General features: G+C 45.0%; 1 protein-coding gene across 1 annotated transcript in view; it reads left to right on the top strand.

Annotated features, from left to right (window-relative positions):
* The window catches only part of SCAI (suppressor of cancer cell invasion), a 30,829-nt gene that overhangs the window by 1,169 nt on the left and 12,210 nt on the right, over nucleotides 1–17,450 (top strand). Inside the window, exons 3-5 of the mRNA XM_056505466.1 lie at nucleotides 10,101–10,232; nucleotides 16,168–16,263; nucleotides 16,871–16,957. Coding sequence (XP_056361441.1) covers nucleotides 10,101–10,232; nucleotides 16,168–16,263; nucleotides 16,871–16,957 — 315 coding nt within the window. The remainder of the gene's footprint in view (nucleotides 1–10,100; nucleotides 10,233–16,167; nucleotides 16,264–16,870; nucleotides 16,958–17,450) is intronic.

The raw sequence follows: 17,450 nt of genomic DNA, 5'->3' as shown, positions 1-17,450 counted from the left end.
GCTGGATGGTTGTTATGTTGTGTCATCCCCTCAAATTTCTTGCCCTATAAAAATATCCATAAGACTGCAGGTTTTCAGCTCCAGATCTAATCTCCCACCACAGAATAGGACGTGTTTGCATCAATGTCTGAGTTGCGTGTCTGTCATTTAATAACCATCCTCCAAGCTTCTATGCTTTGGCTATGTCTGGGCCAAGCACTTCTAGTTTCCAACCTGCAAAATGGAGCCCTTAATATAAAAAAAAAAAAAATTAGATTTTGCATGAGCTATCCAAATGCAACCTGTAATTTGTGGCATCTTGTCCAAGCTAATGCAAAGGAGCGCTGTGGGACCACATGAAGACTAAAATGTGAGTGAGTCTCCCAGCATGCGTGTGCTTCCCACTGCTCCTGCGGGCACAGGGACTGCTGTGCTGGTAGCAGTCTTTGCAAATCGTGAAAAATCATCCTGGCATGGGTCTTGCTGTGGGATTTGCAGATGCAGTTCCTGCCTGGGGTCTCCTCACCCCACCTGAACCCGCGGTGTGATGGTTGTGCTGTCCCTGGAGGAAGCACTTCAGGAGCCTGGTGCCCTGCTGGGGATTGTGTGTGTAGAGAAAAGAGGCTTCATTTTCAAATCAGATTAATACAGTCTCATTCAAGACGTTTGGATAAATTGGACCACGATTTATGTTAAATGAAAGAGTGAGTCACTTCACTAGGAGCAGAGAGCATTATTCTCCAGTCATTCTGGGCTGCCAGAGCAATACAGGCAGTCACGAATGTGATGGCCAGGTCCTTTACTGCAGGAAATAGACAAACCATTCACAGGAACTATATGGAGAGAGGGAATATTTTGTTATGCTACAAAGGATAATGTGATAATTGTTTTGTCTTGAAGTGTAGCTGCAATACAGTATCAAAATTCAGTTGGCAATCCATGTCCCTTACAAACCAGGGGATATTTTATCACAACTGATGTCTATTTGGGCTTTGCTCTACGTGTAAGAACGATCCTGTGTTCTGCACTCATTGTGCTCTTTTGAGAAAGTTGATCTACAAGTGATAAAGATGCTGAAAGTGCATTCCAGCAGCAGGAACACGAAGCTCATTGTTAATCATTTCTGTGTCCCTGTTTTGTTTTTTGGAGGGAAGTAATAAAAACAGAGTGTAATGGTTCAAAACATCCAGAAGCTTCTAGCCCATGTCAGTTCTGCGCTGGAATCAGGTGGTGGTGCCCATGGCCTTGAAAGGGCTCGGATTTGGGGAGGTGGGAGCCAGGGGGCTGCAGCTCTCCGGCGGCTGCTGCTCCTGTCATCACATGATGCTCTGCACAGGCCCCTGCTCGCACTGCAGCTGCCTCGCTGCCGTGTGCCACTCTCATCTCCCCTCTTCTTGCATCACTTTTATTCTGCTTTAGCTCTGTTGGCGTTAAATGGAGTTGTTGATGATCTGCTGCGGCACAGATGGATAATGGGAATTCATTGGATTATCTGAACACGTTTGTTGGCTTATCTTTTATTCTGCTTGTTGTGCTTTGGGTAAGGAAGGAAGATCTCTGGTGTGAAAGTCTTGCCTGAGGTGGTGTTACTGCCTAAAAACCTGAAATGGAACAAATATTAAACAAAACCCTCCAACACCCCCACTAGCCCCCTAAACTACAGTACAACTATTGGATTCTGACCATAAAACCCTGGATGTTGATGTCTTTTTACAGAGAACTTTACACAGTTCTCATTTTTTCATAAAAATTATTGCTTTCATTGGAGCGATCTTGGGAGAAGCACAGCCAGGACCTGTAAATGCAGATTTTGTAATACTTTTGTTTGGTGTTCTTGCATAAGGACACTCTGCAGGTTTGGCTTTTGTAGCTAAGGTGCACTGTTGAAGCTCAAAAGCTCTGTACAAGATGTGTATAAACAGGCTGGAGACAGAGGTATGGTATGGAGCATGTGTTGCAGTTCAAAGGAGTGGACCAAGTTGTGTGTGGGAGCTGCACTGAGGGTCAGATGGAGGTCTGGTTCTGTAAAGTATGTAAGGAAGTTGCCAACACAAATATTACCTTGCAGCTTACATGTGCTGAGAGAACACAGCACAGCCCTGCAGCAGGGATAGAAAAGAATAACCATCAATCTGGTTCCCTGAGGATGTCAGTCAGGGAAGGAAGTGTGCAATGCCAGAAAGCCTGGATGGAGCTGCAGGTTTAGAGGACTTGTTGTTTGAAGTATTTTTAATTATTGCTATTAATATAATGGAGCACAGACTAGAAGCTGAGTTTTTAAAATATAATTAAAGCAGAAGTCAGCAGAGGGATTTCTCTGCTGTGAGGCAGAGGCACGGCTCAGGAGCAGTACCTGCTCAGGAAGGTTAATTCCCAGAGCGATGGTGCTCTCCATGCAATTCCCAAATGTGCTGGCAGCTCCCACCAAGCACTGGTCTGGAGGAAGAAGTGAACTGAAGGGATCAGAAAGCTTTCCCAAGCTTGTCCTGTGTTCCCTTTTGTCAGAATACAGTTCCAGTTGGAAGGCAGCCATTGGCACCTTGGCCGAGGATGGGAACAGGCTGCAGAGTGTGACGATAGCTGCCCTCCAGATCGGGCACTGGCCTTAGCTGCCACTTGGGCCAGCCAGAAAATCATTTGGCTCGCTGGAAGGAAGCCTCTCCATCCCATTGCTGTACGATGCAGCTTCATCTTAGCTGTTCCATTTCAAATTAATGAGAGAGTTAAACCATCAGTTGTTGTCAGAGGAAATAAAGAAAAATCTTTCTTGTAACTGGGATGCTTTTCAGGAACTTGGCTGCTGGGAAGGCGAGAGGCATGTGCTTTTCCGCCCCGCTTTAGGTGACGGCTTAGTTCAAGGGGGCCCAGATTTGGCTCAGTCAACAGTTGTGTTGGCGTCTTGCCATCAAATGTGCATAAAATGGAGCTGACTGCAATTCCCTCCTCACTCTAACATGGAGGGGCAGCCGCAGGGACCCGAGGCTGCCGTGCCTTGCCGTGGATTTTGGCTCTCGGGATTACCCTGGGATGTGCAATCCCTGCAGCACGAGCTGTTGCATTGTGACTGGGTCGTTGCTTTCCAGTCCCTGGGTTGTATTTTGGTGTCTTGTCATAACTAATGCATTTCAGCCCTTGTTGTGCTTGTGCCTCAAAAATCTCCCTCCTTTCTCACAGTGGCTTATGTGCTTTGCAGATGTAGGGGGTTCATCTCTCCATTAGCAGACTCTTCCTGTGATTCTGTGGCTTTTGTGCATTGCCACAAAATCGAGATAAAACACAACTGGCATTTTAGCTGCTCCAAGAACATTGTGTGTAAATAAACCACTGAACAGTTCAGCCTGTGAAATGTAAATACACACAGCTCACTGCCACAGCTGATGGTGTTTTTCTGTCTCCCTTCTACCCTCCCACCCCTGCCAAGAGTGGGCCAGCCTGGTAGTTTTTTTCTCTTGCTCTTTCGTACAAAGCAAATGACTGCTAAATACCATGTAGGTGGTATGCAGACACCACGACAGATTCATGATTTGAATTTGGATGAAAAGAAACACTTGTGTCCTCTTCCACATTGCTTCTGCACCATCTTCTGGAGATTCCTAGACTATGATGACCCAGAAATTCTTCTTTGGTTTGACTTTGAGCTTGAGCCTATTTTTAATAGCAAACCAGTGAAGTCAGTAGAAGAGCAGAGGCCCAACTGTGATGACATTTTTAGCCTGTGCCCTTTGTTCATCCTATACACAAAAGGTCGTGAACTGCAGTGAAAGAGGGATCACAGAGGGCGCAGAACAGACAAAGGTGGAACAAATTGTCAGTGGCAGAAACATAAAGAAGAGAAGCAAAAGTTTTGTGTTCTGAAGGCGATTGAAGGCCACGTGCATCCCATGGTGAGATCATGTCTCTTGTGTTCAGAGTGAATTCAGAGGAGTCTGCTGGTGAGGTGTGGCTTCCATGATCTCAGTGTAGGAGGCAGGAAGGGACTACACGGTTTCCATGGCATGATGTTAATGAGCACCTCCGCATTTTTCTGAGAGAAAAGATGCCAAAGCTGCAGTTCTGGATACAGACAGGTGTGCTTCTAAACAGTAAAAGGATTTTTAAAGACATCTGACACATGTGAAAAGCCTGATTCTACAGACGAAGCACTTACTTGAAGTTAAAATAATGGGATTGACACTGCATGTTGTATTTTCTGACTCATTTGACTCTGAATGGAGTTGCATTTGTGGTGTTGCCTATTTTCCTGCAGGAAGTCATGAGGCTGTTCTTGCTGACATGTCACAGGTAATGCAGAGGTGGCAGCTCCCCTTAACTCTGAGGTCTGATTGTGAGGCTGTTTGCAGATCTCATCTCCTGATGTGCTGAGGAAGGAATTATACGTTTGTGTGAGAGTAGTAAACTTTCAGTTTGCAGTAATAAAATTTATGCAACTTGTATAACAGTTCTTGTGTAACTGTGTGTGCCTGCTCCCTGCCGCTTCCCCTGGCCACAGCAGTGTCCAGCTGGGGAATGTGTGTGCCTGGGTTTACCTGGTTTTCTTATTTACCCCCTGCCCACTCCTTTCCCTTTTTTAGAAATGCAATTGCACCATTAGGCTTCCTCTTTTTTCTTCTACTCCAAGCAGCTTTTAAATCCCTTGTCTGATGTAACTGTTGTTGCTCAAGGGAGAAAGGTCCTGAAGATTACCTAGTGAGGAATTTTCACAAAATTCAAAAGAAGTTGGAGTGGCGTGATGTGTTTAGTTCATCTGTTAAAGGGAAGGACAACAGAAGAAAGCTGTTGTGTTGTAGGAAACATCTGCCAGCCCCTCAGAACATGTGGAGCCCCAGGGCAGTGGGAGCTTTCCCTGTGCAGGGCAGAGCTGGGTTTGTTGGGATGTGAAGGGAAGGATCAATCCAGGTCGATGTGGGACCAGGCTCCCTGTCCCTGCAGGAGTGACTGCTGGCCCTGGAGAGTGGGTGTGTTCTGCACAGGCTCACTGGGCTTTTGGTGTTTTTATAATTTTTTTAAAATTACTTCCCTCTTGCCTAATCTGCAGAGGTAGCAGTCTTTTTGTAAGTTTGCTGTAAAAATGTGTACTCTAGTAGGAAAACCAGGTTCTTGGAGAATTCCCAATAGGAGGTAGTTGCTAGACCTAATTGCATTTGCAGGTGATTTTGTCAGCCATGCTGTAATTTGTATATGAAATCAGGCTTTCACCCTTGTAATTCATTTCTCTTTAGTGCTCTTTGAAGTAAGCAAACATTCAGGCAGAGAGAAGATGGTTTGACCAGCATTATCAGTTAAATGCAACAGCTACTTGTTTCTGTTTCTTAAGTTAAAATTGCTTATCATTGTGGCATTCAGACAAAAGTGTCCCCAAAGCCCAGGCCATGTCCTTTTCCTTGTGCAGTCCCTGTGCATGTCCACAGAGCACTGAGCAGAGCTGAGACACAAACACTGTGGTTATTCTGTGAGCTAGCCCTGGGCATTGCTGTCCCCTGGGACTGAGCCTTGCCAGGAGCTCAGGTGTGGGCTCAGGCTGCTCCCAGATGGCTCCCGCAGCATCCAGCAAGCTGCTGGAAAAGGAGCTGGATGTGTCTGGAAGAGCTGCAGCCACTGCAGTGCAGACATGCCCTGAGGTGAACAGTGGTTGGGGTGAGGAATGTCTGTGATTGGTTCCAAATTCTACTAAAAACCTTGGAGTAATAAAGAAATCTTCCCCCCCCCCTCCCTTTGCCTACATTTTCTAAAGAAATGGTTTGATGTGTAACTGCTCATTGACATTCCCTCTAAATTCCTGACTCCAGCAGGCTGTGAGGTTTTCAGTGCCTGTCTGGGGGAATTGCTAATTATTTATTTCAGTGTTTCCTGGGTAGAACTGAGTGGTGTCCTGGGAACTTTAGGACAGTGGCTCTTGATGGAGAGTTAGATATTCTGGTAAGAGGAATGAATTTGGTTTCTAATGCATTTTGTGTTGTCTGAGGCTCTGTCAGGACTAGCACTCTGAGCAGATCACATGGAAACACACAGATGGTTTTCCCAAAACGTACAGTATAGCGTTGAAAGGAAACATGAGTGTGGCAGTCTGCAGAAGAAAAGGACAGGCAAACAGGAAGCCAAGGTAGGCATCCTGCGTGGTGAAAGTAGGATCAGCTGGTTTTTGATAGAGTTTTGAGGCATGATGGTTCCAGGCTTTGTGTATGAACGATCAGGGGCTTAGTTTTATCTGCTGTTAATTTTCAAATAAGAAATAGATACCAGCTGGGCATCTGGCTTTGTGTCGCATCCCCTTTTGGCAGTGATGCTGTGGGAGATGTGTCAGGATGAAAAGTGGAAAGAGAGCTGGTCTCTGACTCAAGGTTTGACAGCTTTACAATCCTGATAGACTGGGGTGTGTTTTCCACCACTGGTTTCTGTAGAGGGCAGTTCTAGGAAATCTTCGTTTGGGGGAAATCCTGTATCAACAAGACAGATGAACAAAGTGTGTTTGCTTTTGGTTTTTGGTTACCACTTGTGCCTCTAAGCGGGGAGTGGGAAGCATTTGAAAACCAGTCAAGATTACATAACTGAGAAGTAATGATGGCTTAAAAAAAGGCAGTTGGGTTGGACAAGTGCTCTGTCAGGAGGCTGAGGTGCCCCGTTCAGCCAACTGCTGTGCAGTTTCAGGAAACTGCTCCTGATTCTACCTGTCCTCACTGATATATGAACTTCCAGACCCCTGACATCCTCCTGCCCACTGAGCCCTCTGGTCACACCACAGCTGCACCTTTAGTCTGTGAGGTTTTATTTGCTTGTACACATTGGGTGGGGAGAACTGACCTTCCCCTTCCAGCACGCAGCTGAATGGCAGCTTACAGTGATCCTGGCTATGTAGCAAATGTAAGAGGATGTAATGCACTTACTGAACATATCCATGCTGGACTTGCACTGTCAGCCTGATTTCCCTGACCCAGAGCTTGCTTTGCTCTGCAGCCCTGAATCCCAGGGCAGGGCCGGTGGGGAGTGCATACCATTAACTTCAGCACTCTTTTTCCCTTCCAGCTAAGCCTGGAAAACCTTAGCCAAAAGACAGCAAACCACAGGGAAGTGGAGACGTGTGTGATGTAAGTGACATCTGACTTTAAAAATACTGGCCAGCACCATGAAACCTCTGTTCCTGTCCCATATCCCTCCTCCCCTGCCCTTCAGCTCCAGCTTCAGCCATCCTCTGGGGTGTCTGTGAAGCTCTGCTACCCTGGTTCCTGCAATGGGATGAATTTGTAAAATCCAATAAGGTATTGCATTAAGCAAACCTGGAATTGTGTGTTCTGAGAACTTGTAGGGAAGAACTTGGCACACCAAGTGTGGGGCTTGGCTAGCACGGGTTTTCTACCTTGTATGGCCTGAGGAGTTGGCAAAATCGTTGAGAGAATAATAAGTTCTGCTGGAAGCCACCATTTTCTGACTTATTCTAACAGTCTTTTAAACCAGTGTTTCAGTGTTTCCTTCTGCAGACTCTGGAGAGCATTTTTTAATGTGTTACTTAAGAGAAATTGTCATGCAAAACAGCCCAACAGTTTCTTTTGTATGACAGAAAGCAAAAAGCATCAAACAGAGAACAAGAAATTAAGTAGGTGATATTCCTGGTATAGTTGGGCTGTCAAAACTGGGAGAACTGTCTGTCTGCAGCTGAGCACGGATCCATGTGGTAACTTCTAGTATCAAAGGGAAGGAGAGGTCCCTGTTGTGGATGTGCTCCTGGTTGCTTTTTATTTATGTTGTTCATTTGGAGCTGAGCAGTCCCTTAGGAAAGGGCAATGTCAGGAGCTGTATTCCTCCCTTTACTGTGCCCACTTGCTGTTCTAATAATAATTCTCCCTCCTGTCTGTGCTGCTGCTGCATTACAACACAGTCCTCAGTGCAGGAGCACCTCCTCCTCTCCTGAGCTGCTCCTGATAGTGGCTCTTCCTTTGTACAGCACCAAATACCACCCTCTCCAGAGCATGATATGCCAAAACCAGTGCATGAGATAACTAGTTTTATTTTCCTTGGTCAGCTGGAAAAGCCAGCTTCACGTATTTTTCCTGCCTTCTGATACCTTTCACATTGGCAGGCTATGGATTTTCTTTTGTATGTTTTATTGATTGTATAAATGGCCTCTTCACAGTGGGTTTGGTGAAGTCTTTGCATGTGAGAGTTACTTGGTTTTAAAAAACAACCCAAAGCCTAGTTGGTGTTACTTGCCTGTGCCAGGGCTAGCACAGGTTATGTTGGCAGTGGTTGGGGTTGTTGAGTATATAACCTAAGGATAGTGTAAAATAAAATTCACTGCCATTAAATTAAAAGATTGATATCTAGACTGTATGAAACATACTTTGCATACTTAAGCAAGCTCCTCAATTTCTGCAAATGTATCAGAAGCTGCTCTGGAGTGCCTGGAGTGCCACGGTGGAGTTCAGAACCTACGGGCTCGCTGCAGGATTTAGGTCACCCTTGCTGTGGAGCACACGGGACCTGGGGTATTGTCCCTCTTCCTGAAATTCCTGAATCACCTCCTGGCTACTTCTGACATCTGTTTTTGAGGTCTCACTGTTCACTTCAATCTCATATATTGGTGCTCTAAGTGCTTGGTGTTGTTTGTTCTGTGCTGTGTAAGTGTGAATGTTAGAGGTTTCAGACACAGGCTGGTGCTTCAGTCTTCACGTCCTTCTTGCCAGCCTCATGCTGAAGCTTGTGACATCTGGGTGGTAAGTTTTGGACTCTGGCACCCATGTGGCAGCTACCTGACAGTACAGAGACACTTTTTACCTTTTGGGGAGCTCTTCAACAAGTGGTTTGTGCGATGCCCCCGTGCCCTGCACTGGTGCTCTGATGTGCTGTTACATGGGTGTGTAAAAACAAGTCTGTGTGGGCTGCATCTTGGCTAAACTGGGAAATCATGATACTGCTTGGTTGGCAGGATGGCCCTCTAACTTATCCCAAAAGCTGGGTGGAAACTGCCAGTTTCTCCTGCATTTGTTAGGCATGAAGTATTTATTCAGGGAAGCATTTCTGAAGCCTCTTTAGTGATTGTGAAGGATTTTTTGGTAACAGTTGCTGAAAGATGCTTCTGGGTGTCTCCCGATGGCTGGAAAGAGTGAGCTTTGCCATTTCCTGGCTTGTACTGGGACATGTAGGTAATTGTTTGTGCAAATAGCATCCAAACAGAGCTGCTGCACAAATGGAAACCTGTTGCTTAACAGAAACACTTAGCAGATCTGGTAGAGAAGCTGCTGGAAGTAAAAGTTCTGCGTGTGCCCACTTAGAGATGTGTTTATCTTGCACAAAAATCCTGAGCGTGGCAGAGCTGAAGTTCTAGCAGCCATTTCCAGAGATGTTTGGTTGTTGCTTCTGCTGCAAAATCTGTAGCTCATCTTTGTATGCTCAAAAGGATAATTTGGTATCTGTGTGTGTTTGGAGTAAGATTTTTAAAAGCTGCTCTGCCTCTGTATGCCTTCATATTCGCTTACTTACTCAATACTACCATCTTAGTTTTTTGTTCGGGTGATTATTATACAATATAACATTTTACTTAGAATAAAAATGGATCTGCAGGTATGATTTTGGGCAATGCAAGCCATGGAATTAAACACTCATGAGGATGCAGAGAGGAAGGATGGTAGGGTACTTTTTAGCATTCTGGCTAAATTTGCCTTGTTTTAGCAATAGGAGCTATTGAGCTACAGCTTTCAGCAGTTACAGAAGAAAATGAAATGCAAGGAGAACTGAGGCTGGTCTCTAAATACAGCTGCAGGATAAATACCTCTGCAGAAGGCAAATTTGGAGAGAATTTCTTTGTCCAAGTGTGAAACCCAAGTGCTGTTTGTGCTACAGTCCTTTCATTGTCAGTTTCGTGTTTGTGAAGACAGTCCTCAGAGTTATTTTATTTTGTGACTATTGTACCAGTGTTACTTTTAATTTTGCTGTGTTAACTAGTGCATTGTGCAATAATTGGTCCCATGCCTTGATTCTCAGCTGTTTTTTAATGAGTCTTGAGAAGAGTAACCTGTGGAGAACTGCATGCTCTGTGTTACATCCCCATGGAATTGAGCATGCATGTCAGTCTGGGTGAGTTCACAGCAGCCCTTGGTTTCTGAATAATATGGCTATTTTTTTCTTCATAGGACTGAGCTTGCCCTAAAAGAAATCATGTCATCAGGGGGAGCTGAAGATGATATTCCTCAAGCAGAGAGAAAAACGGTGACAGACTTTTGCTACTTGTTGGATAAATCTAAGCAGCTCTTCAATGGCTTAAGGTTAGTGGGTTTTTGACAGTATTACTTTAGAAAAGCCTTGGAATACACTGCAGTGTGTGGTGCTGAAGTCAGTGAACATTTCAAACCCAAACCAGTAAGTTTAAGAGAGAACAATGCACCACTGTATGGGTACTTTTGGACCTTATATGTAAGAATGTTTGTATGAGCAGAGGTTCCAGTTAATAGTAAACTAGAAGCTGGAAATCCCATTAAATTGATTATCACTGAAATGGTGTGTTTGAAGGCCACAACTGAGGATTAGGTGACTGTGTGCAGTCCAAAGCATGCAAATCCAAAGCACTACTGTCTCCCTGGAAAAAGAAAGGAAAGAGGAAGATTGGTCTGGGTGGGAGGAAAGGAGGGGAGGGAATATCTCTGGGGAAATTTAGGAAGCAATAAACAGAAACATCGAAACCATACGCTGTATGTGTCTGGTGTAACAAGTGCTTAATCTGAACTCTGGAGAAAGGTAAAATCTACATTTATCTACTAAGCAGCTGCAACAACAGCTGGAAAGTCCAACTGGTTTGTCTACAGGGGGAATACACGTTTGGACAGTAATATGGATATCCTGTTTATGTCAATATATGCTGAGTTAAACAGCATGTATCCAAAGCTGCTTTATTTCTAAGCTTTGCTGGAGAATCGCTTAAGTAACAGGGGTTTGAGCTCATCTCTGGTTGGCAGTTCAGCCTCTTACTGGTCTCTGAGTAATGCTGTATGTTTGGGCCCTTATAGCTTGCTGTTAGTCAAACACAGATGGTTAGCAAAGATGCTTTTAATTCCTCCACCCCCCGCTATTGATAATCCTTTCATGTGCTTTAGAAGTTGATTACCAAATCCAAAACAAACATTTTGTGCTCCAAAATCTGAATGGCAAATGGGCAGTTGAGACAAGGAGTTCTTGGTGGTTGAGTTTGAATGCCCCCCCCCCGCCCCGTGAAAGACAGTCTAAAGCAAAAGGACTGAGATCTTGAGACCAGGATTTCCAGGACTGTGTATGATATTGCATGGCTTTCTGATAGATTGTGCTTGAAATTTTGGCCTGAGTCACTGAGGAGTACAGATGAAAACGGTTCATATGTGGCTGCATACTGCTTCAGTTCAGGTCAGAGAGGTGGCAAAGAACCTCCAGCCATTCTGTCTCTCCTTTGGCCATGGAGGGAGATAGTGCTTGTATCAGATTTCGAGATGAGAGATGGAGTTTCTCAGCATATCCATGGTACTTTTCCAGAAAGAAACCGTCTTGTCCAGATAAATTAAAAGCAAATGGAAAATACCTCTAAATGAAATATGGCAAATAGAAATAGAGATGGGATTAAGCAGCCAGTTCTGCTGTGTCAAAATAGGAACATTGCAGAACAGGAACCTGCCTCTGTCCTTACTGTAACCTGACACAGTTGCTTCTTACACTTGACCACCATTTCACCTCTGAGACCTGTGATTCCCCTGGGCATAATGACAGGATAAAGCAACATTATAATTCTCATGTATCTGCTCTGTTAGTGCTTGTTCTCTGGGGAGTTCACCTGGAAATGTCTTGGCAAGCATCCCAATTCTTAGTCCAGTTGCTTGCTTTCCCTCCAGCATAATAAATGCATTTGATTCATGCCTGACACCTTCTGTTGTGAAGATGATGACGCCTTTGCTGCTGTGCTTTATGCTATTCTCTTGCCCCTACCACGTTTCACAGAAAAGAAATGATGGGGGAGGGAGAGGAGAGCAATGATTTCCTTCCGAAAACCTCCTCTGGGCACTTCAGCTCCAGGGAGCTGAGCCTATAGCTGTGTTGGCAGCTGCTTAGCTGTTGCTGCTGCCAAAAATTGCAAGGGCTCAGCCTGCCACGTCTTTGTTTCAGTAGCATTTCCTTCCTCTCTTCCCAATGCAGATGCCAAATACAGCATTTGAGGAAAACATATGATGGTCTGCCAAGGTTGCTGCTCGAAAGTGTGCATTGAGCTCATGCTCCCAGTGATAGCATCTCCTGTGGCCATGCCTGCTGGGATAACCCAGGGGGGGTTGTCTTCATAGTATCTCTATCTGGGCTATAAGTTAGAATAAACTGTTAATGAAAAATGTTGCAGTGGCTTTCTTCTCCCCTTTCCCCACTCCCACTTGCTTGTTTTTTGAAAGAGACTGGGAAGAGGGAGGGTGTAAGGAAGCATTTTGTCATGGTGTATTGTCACTGGTGTTATTTTCTTTTAAATGTTAAAAAGTGCTTAAATGTGTTCAGTATCACAAAGAAGCCTGAAACTTCAAGGAATTAAAAGACTTTCTGCAACTGTGTTTTAGGGAGGTGATTGTCCCTTTGTACTGGGCACTGGTGAGGAAACTTGTCCTGTTCTGGGCCCCTCATGGCAAGAGAGACACCGAGGGGCTGGAGCATGTCCAGGGATGGGAACAAAGCTGGGGAAAGGTCTGGAGCACCAGGAGCATCAGAGGGAGCTGGGGAGGCGCAGCATGGAGAAAAGGAGGCTCAGGGGGCACCTCCTGGCTCTGTGCCACTGCACTTCTATCCCACTGCTGCTCAGGTTCTGGGAACAGGAGCCTGTAACTACTACAAGCCCTTGAGCATAAAAGAAAATTGTCTTTTTATCACCTGTCAAAACTGTGAATGTATTTAAAGCTTTGAATGTTAAACTTGCAGTTATTGTAGCCTTCCTCTTTGAAGCGTACTGATGAGTCTCTAGGACGTTCTCAACATCTTTAATGTCCCTGTGTGACAACTTCCATGTGGCACTGGCCAAGCACATCTCAGCACCTTTAATTGGGTTTCAGCCAGTATTATCTGGCAGCATAGCTGAAATGAACTGACAGAGAATTAATTATGAACATGTAAGTAGTGCTGGTCTTTGTGGAGACAAAGAGTACAGCAAGAGTGGGATAAAATTCTGTCTGTGAAATTTATCCAACAGCCACACTAGTGCAGCAAGAGAGCCTGTCTTCTATGCCCAGTGTGAGGAGCCCATCATTCTAGAGCATCAGAGTTTGTGTCTTCATGTGCCATTTGGAATGTTTTAAAAGCCAATAAATTGAAAATGGTTTGTTGTTGCAGGCTATTGTACTGACCTAAATCAAGTCTCCAGTCCCTCCTCTGCATTGGGATTCGTTAGTTTGCCCCTTTATCTCTCCTGGAGTGCTGTTCAGCCAGAGCAGGTGCCCTCCTGATGCCAGCAGCCTGGGCTGGGCACACCCCACAGGAAAACCTGCTGCCTTTGTCTCTCCTCACTGCTCTGGTGTCCTTCTGTAGATCTGGAAGTAGCAAAAAGTCTTGCTATAACATAGGTCTTGAACTCTCAAGTTGGGTGTATAATTACTTCTGGGTTGTGTATTCCCTGTCTCCTTTGGTGGGAGGATCTGTGTTAAAAGCCCCCTCTGCAATCAGCCCAGGCTTTGGGATTGTTTTGGGCTATATCTCACCAAATAATGCATATCCCCATGTTCTGTTAAAAAAACTGGGCTAAACGTCCTCTTTAGCTTATGCATCCTTTCTCATGGCAAAATTTCTTGGTATGTGGGAGCATCATGTGTGATGTTCAGCACAGAGCAGTAGAGGGATGGCAGGAAGGGCATCTCTTGTCTGCAAAAAGCTGTAGTGAAAGCACAGTAATATATTGTCATAAATGAAGTTTTATTACAGCCATGTCAGAATACTATCAAAAGAACAAGTGCTACTGTCTGTTTCCATGGAGATCCTTGCTGTTCCCTGGGGAGCCGAGGAATCCATGGTATTGTGCAGCTATGCCAGCTGCAATTAGGCGAGCAGGCTGCCCAGGAATATCCGTGTGGACACGCAGCAGTGGCCAGACACACGGACAGGCACTCACAGAGCTTCTTCAAACCTCCTCATTTCCACATACCCAAATCTGCTGCAGCGCCCTGACCTGAGCTGGGCTTTACGTTCAGGTTATGGTGGAATGTTTAGGCTCGTGCAGAGGAAGGTGTGGAGTGGGGAGGTGACATGTGAGGTTTAGAGTGTGGTAATTAGCTCACTGATGAGGGATAGATGCATGAGCATCATCAGCACATAGGTACCTGCTTATTTCTGAGTTTGTGCAGATACCAGTGTTTGAGAAAGGGGTGTTTTCTTGGGTTAGGGTTCTTCAAGTCAAATTGTTAATTCAGTCATTCTGTAAGTTAGTGCCAGGGAACTTTGATTTGTATCACTTAAAAAATATCCATTTTAGTGTTGTTTTGTATTTATATTTTTTTAATATACTTTAACATTGAATCTTGTGGATATTCTAATTAAATTATAGTTACCTCTTACTGTGTTGAAGTCTGTGCTGTATCTTGGGTGTGTATTTGGACAGTGCCTTAGCTTCTTTTGTTTAGCTAAAATGTTTACATTATTACAACAAGAGAAGGTGCTGAATTCTTCCTTGCAGAAAATGCTTTAAATTTGCATGTGTTTGTATCATGCTGTACTTGAATGAAGATGTTGGTACCCTGAAGCGCATATTTATATTCCTGTTTACCCCTTGCTACACCAACATACATTGCAGGATTTTGAGCAGCCAGTTGCAAGTTTGAAGGGAATTTTTTTCTTTAAATTTGGTAAAATCCAGCCCAGATTCCTTGGCATCTTCATGGAATATCAGCACCAAGTACTGGAATGCTTTTCCAGTCTGGTAAGGGATTCATTTTACTTGTAGTAGCTGAGCTAGGTCTCTTCAAGCTGTGTGGGAAGTACAGTTGGCTGACGAGCAGAGGAATATTAATTTCCTTTCCTACCTCGGGTGCTGTTAAAAGCAATTACAGTGAGCAGAAACAGACCAGAATGCTGCTCTGAAATGCTGTGTACTGCTCTGCTTCTCTGACTCCTTCAGAGAACATGGCAAGGTTTCTGAAGGTGGTGCTTCCCTTGGTCTCTACCGTGCAGGCTTGGAAATGGAATGTGCTGCTTTTCTGTCTACTGAAGGTGGTACATGAACCAGCACAGTGATTTGAGAGAGGATTTCTTGTGGAAATCAATCTTGAATCAAATCAAAGAGGATTCTGTCTTGGAAAAGCTATTCTGCTTCCACTTGTAGAGTTGTTCACCCCCTTTGAATGAGCTTTAGTGTAGATGTGTAGGGAACGTGTGCTCAGTGGCACTCAGGGGTTTGGTCTCCTCTGTTGCATTTGTTTCAAGGTTCAGGTTTCTTTCAGGGAGATGGGAGGAGTGATGGGAGGAGAGCACAAACCTTTAAAGCCAAAATTCTTAGGAATTCGTCATAGTTGTGGGGTGGAAATCCACCACATGGTGGAAATCCAGGGGAGGTAGGAGAGCAGGACTGACTCACCTTGTAGCACTGGAGACTGACAGGAAAAAAACAGAAGTGCTCAGGTTGTGTCATGTGTAACTGTGAGTTAGAGGGTGACAAATGTGGTGATGGTGGAACAGAACCCAGTGAAGGTGAACTGTGAGCATCCATGTGCTGGCCTGACCTGGTGATACTGGGGGAGTGGTTGTGGGTGTGATGTCATAGGCTCTGTTTCTGAAACACGGCCATTGAAAAAGATCCATTTGAAAAAGATTATTTCCTTAATGAGTAACAATAAATATTACCAGTCTAAATTAACTGAATTTCCTTTGGGTTATTCTGCTTGCTCTTGGGTAGGGTTTTTCTGCATTATGATATTTTAAGAATCCAGTCTGTCTTTCTGTGCATATTATCATAAAATTACTTCTCTTTTAGTAAAATTGTGAGATGTTTTCAAACACGTGTTGCATGTAGCAACATGATTTTCTATTTGAAGAGATCCAGGAACAGCACGTTTTGAGAAACTCTGGCAGTCATCATTCTTGTAGTTCCGGGTGCAGGCAGGATTCTTGAGTATGTCAAGTGAATCCTGAACAAAGCAGTTCTGACTTTGACACAAACATGCTCCTGTCATGTTGGGCTGACTGGATTCTGCTTCCTAATTCTGCTTTTGTCACTGTCTCTTGCAGGGATTTACCTCAGTATGGGCAGAAGCAGTGGCAATCCTATTTTGGGCGAACATTTGATGTTTACACCAAACTCTGGAAGTTCCAACAGCAGCACCGGTAAGGAAATGTTGTAGGCTGATGAGTTGTGTGGGTTAAAGTGCAGCTTTAGTCTCTGGAATGCCCAGGGCCCCAGCTAAGATTGAGATTTCACTGTGCTGTTCAAGCATGAAGGGAGGGAGCAGCCGCTTCCTGCAGTGCTCATAGTCTATTGAATTAAAATATTGCAGAGTGTTCAGTGTGACTTTTTCAACAAACCCTTTTGCTCTACCTGAGTGTGTGGTGCTTTAATTTCTTACTGGGGAGGTGATGGATTCTGCAGAGCAGAATCTGGAATGGTGTGAAGTCTCTTGCTGCAGTGTGGGCTCTGATCCTTCACACCTTTCTCTGGCTGCACAGTCTGAGTGTTCTGCTGGGAAGTTGTGACCTTTTGTTGTGTGTATTTTGTGCAACACTCTTAAGTCTGGTTCTGGCAAGTTTATGCAAGATAAATGGCCCTTGTTGTGGGGTGTGTGTGTTCTTGGCTCTGTGAGGGGCTGCTGCTTGCAATGCTGTACCAGTAATGAAGGCTGACTTTGGTCCTGCAATGGCTTTTTGTCTTGTCTGGTGGGATGTTCTGGGAAATTTGGGAATCCTTTTAATCCTTCTTTTCTCTCTTGCGACATAGACAAGTATTGGACAATCGGTATGGGTTGAAGAGGTGGCAAATTGGGGAAATTGCTTCCAAGATTGGGCAGCTCTATTACCATTATTAGTAAGTAAGCACAGAAGAGGATTCAGTGGGCAATGCAGGGTTAGTGGCAGCTGCATGGCAAATGTCAGGAGGAATCAGTGATTGGGCTGAGGGCCCTGGGGACTGCATGGGGTGCTGCAGGGAAAGCCCCTGTGAGCCTGGTGCCACATTGCTGGTCACACTGGTATTGCCCAAGGACCTCCTCCTGCCTGCAAAGAGTCCTCCCTAAGTGCTCCATTATGCAAAAGTGTGATTTACAAGTTTGGGAGCCTAATGTTCCTTTAAACTGTTCAATGACCCCATCACCTGTGTGTGCAGGTGCAAGATGGGCAGCTTTGTTATCTAAAATGGGATCCAAGCTCTGAATCTGCCTTCCCAGAGTGAGAGTGTGGCTCTCACGGGATGGCACTGGAGGAAGGAGTTGTGCCAGGATGCCCAGGAGGCTGAGGGGCAGGAAGGGAGGGTTTGGTGTGGCTTTCCCCGAGGGCAGTGAGCTGATGGCTTTGTTCCCCGC

Source organism: Oenanthe melanoleuca, chromosome 17, assembly GCF_029582105.1.
Source record: "Oenanthe melanoleuca isolate GR-GAL-2019-014 chromosome 17, OMel1.0, whole genome shotgun sequence".
In the NCBI taxonomy this organism is placed as follows: Eukaryota; Metazoa; Chordata; class Aves; order Passeriformes; family Muscicapidae; genus Oenanthe; species Oenanthe melanoleuca.
The sequence above is the reverse complement of the archived record's forward strand: the minus strand, read 5'-3'. Positions and strand labels throughout refer to the sequence as shown.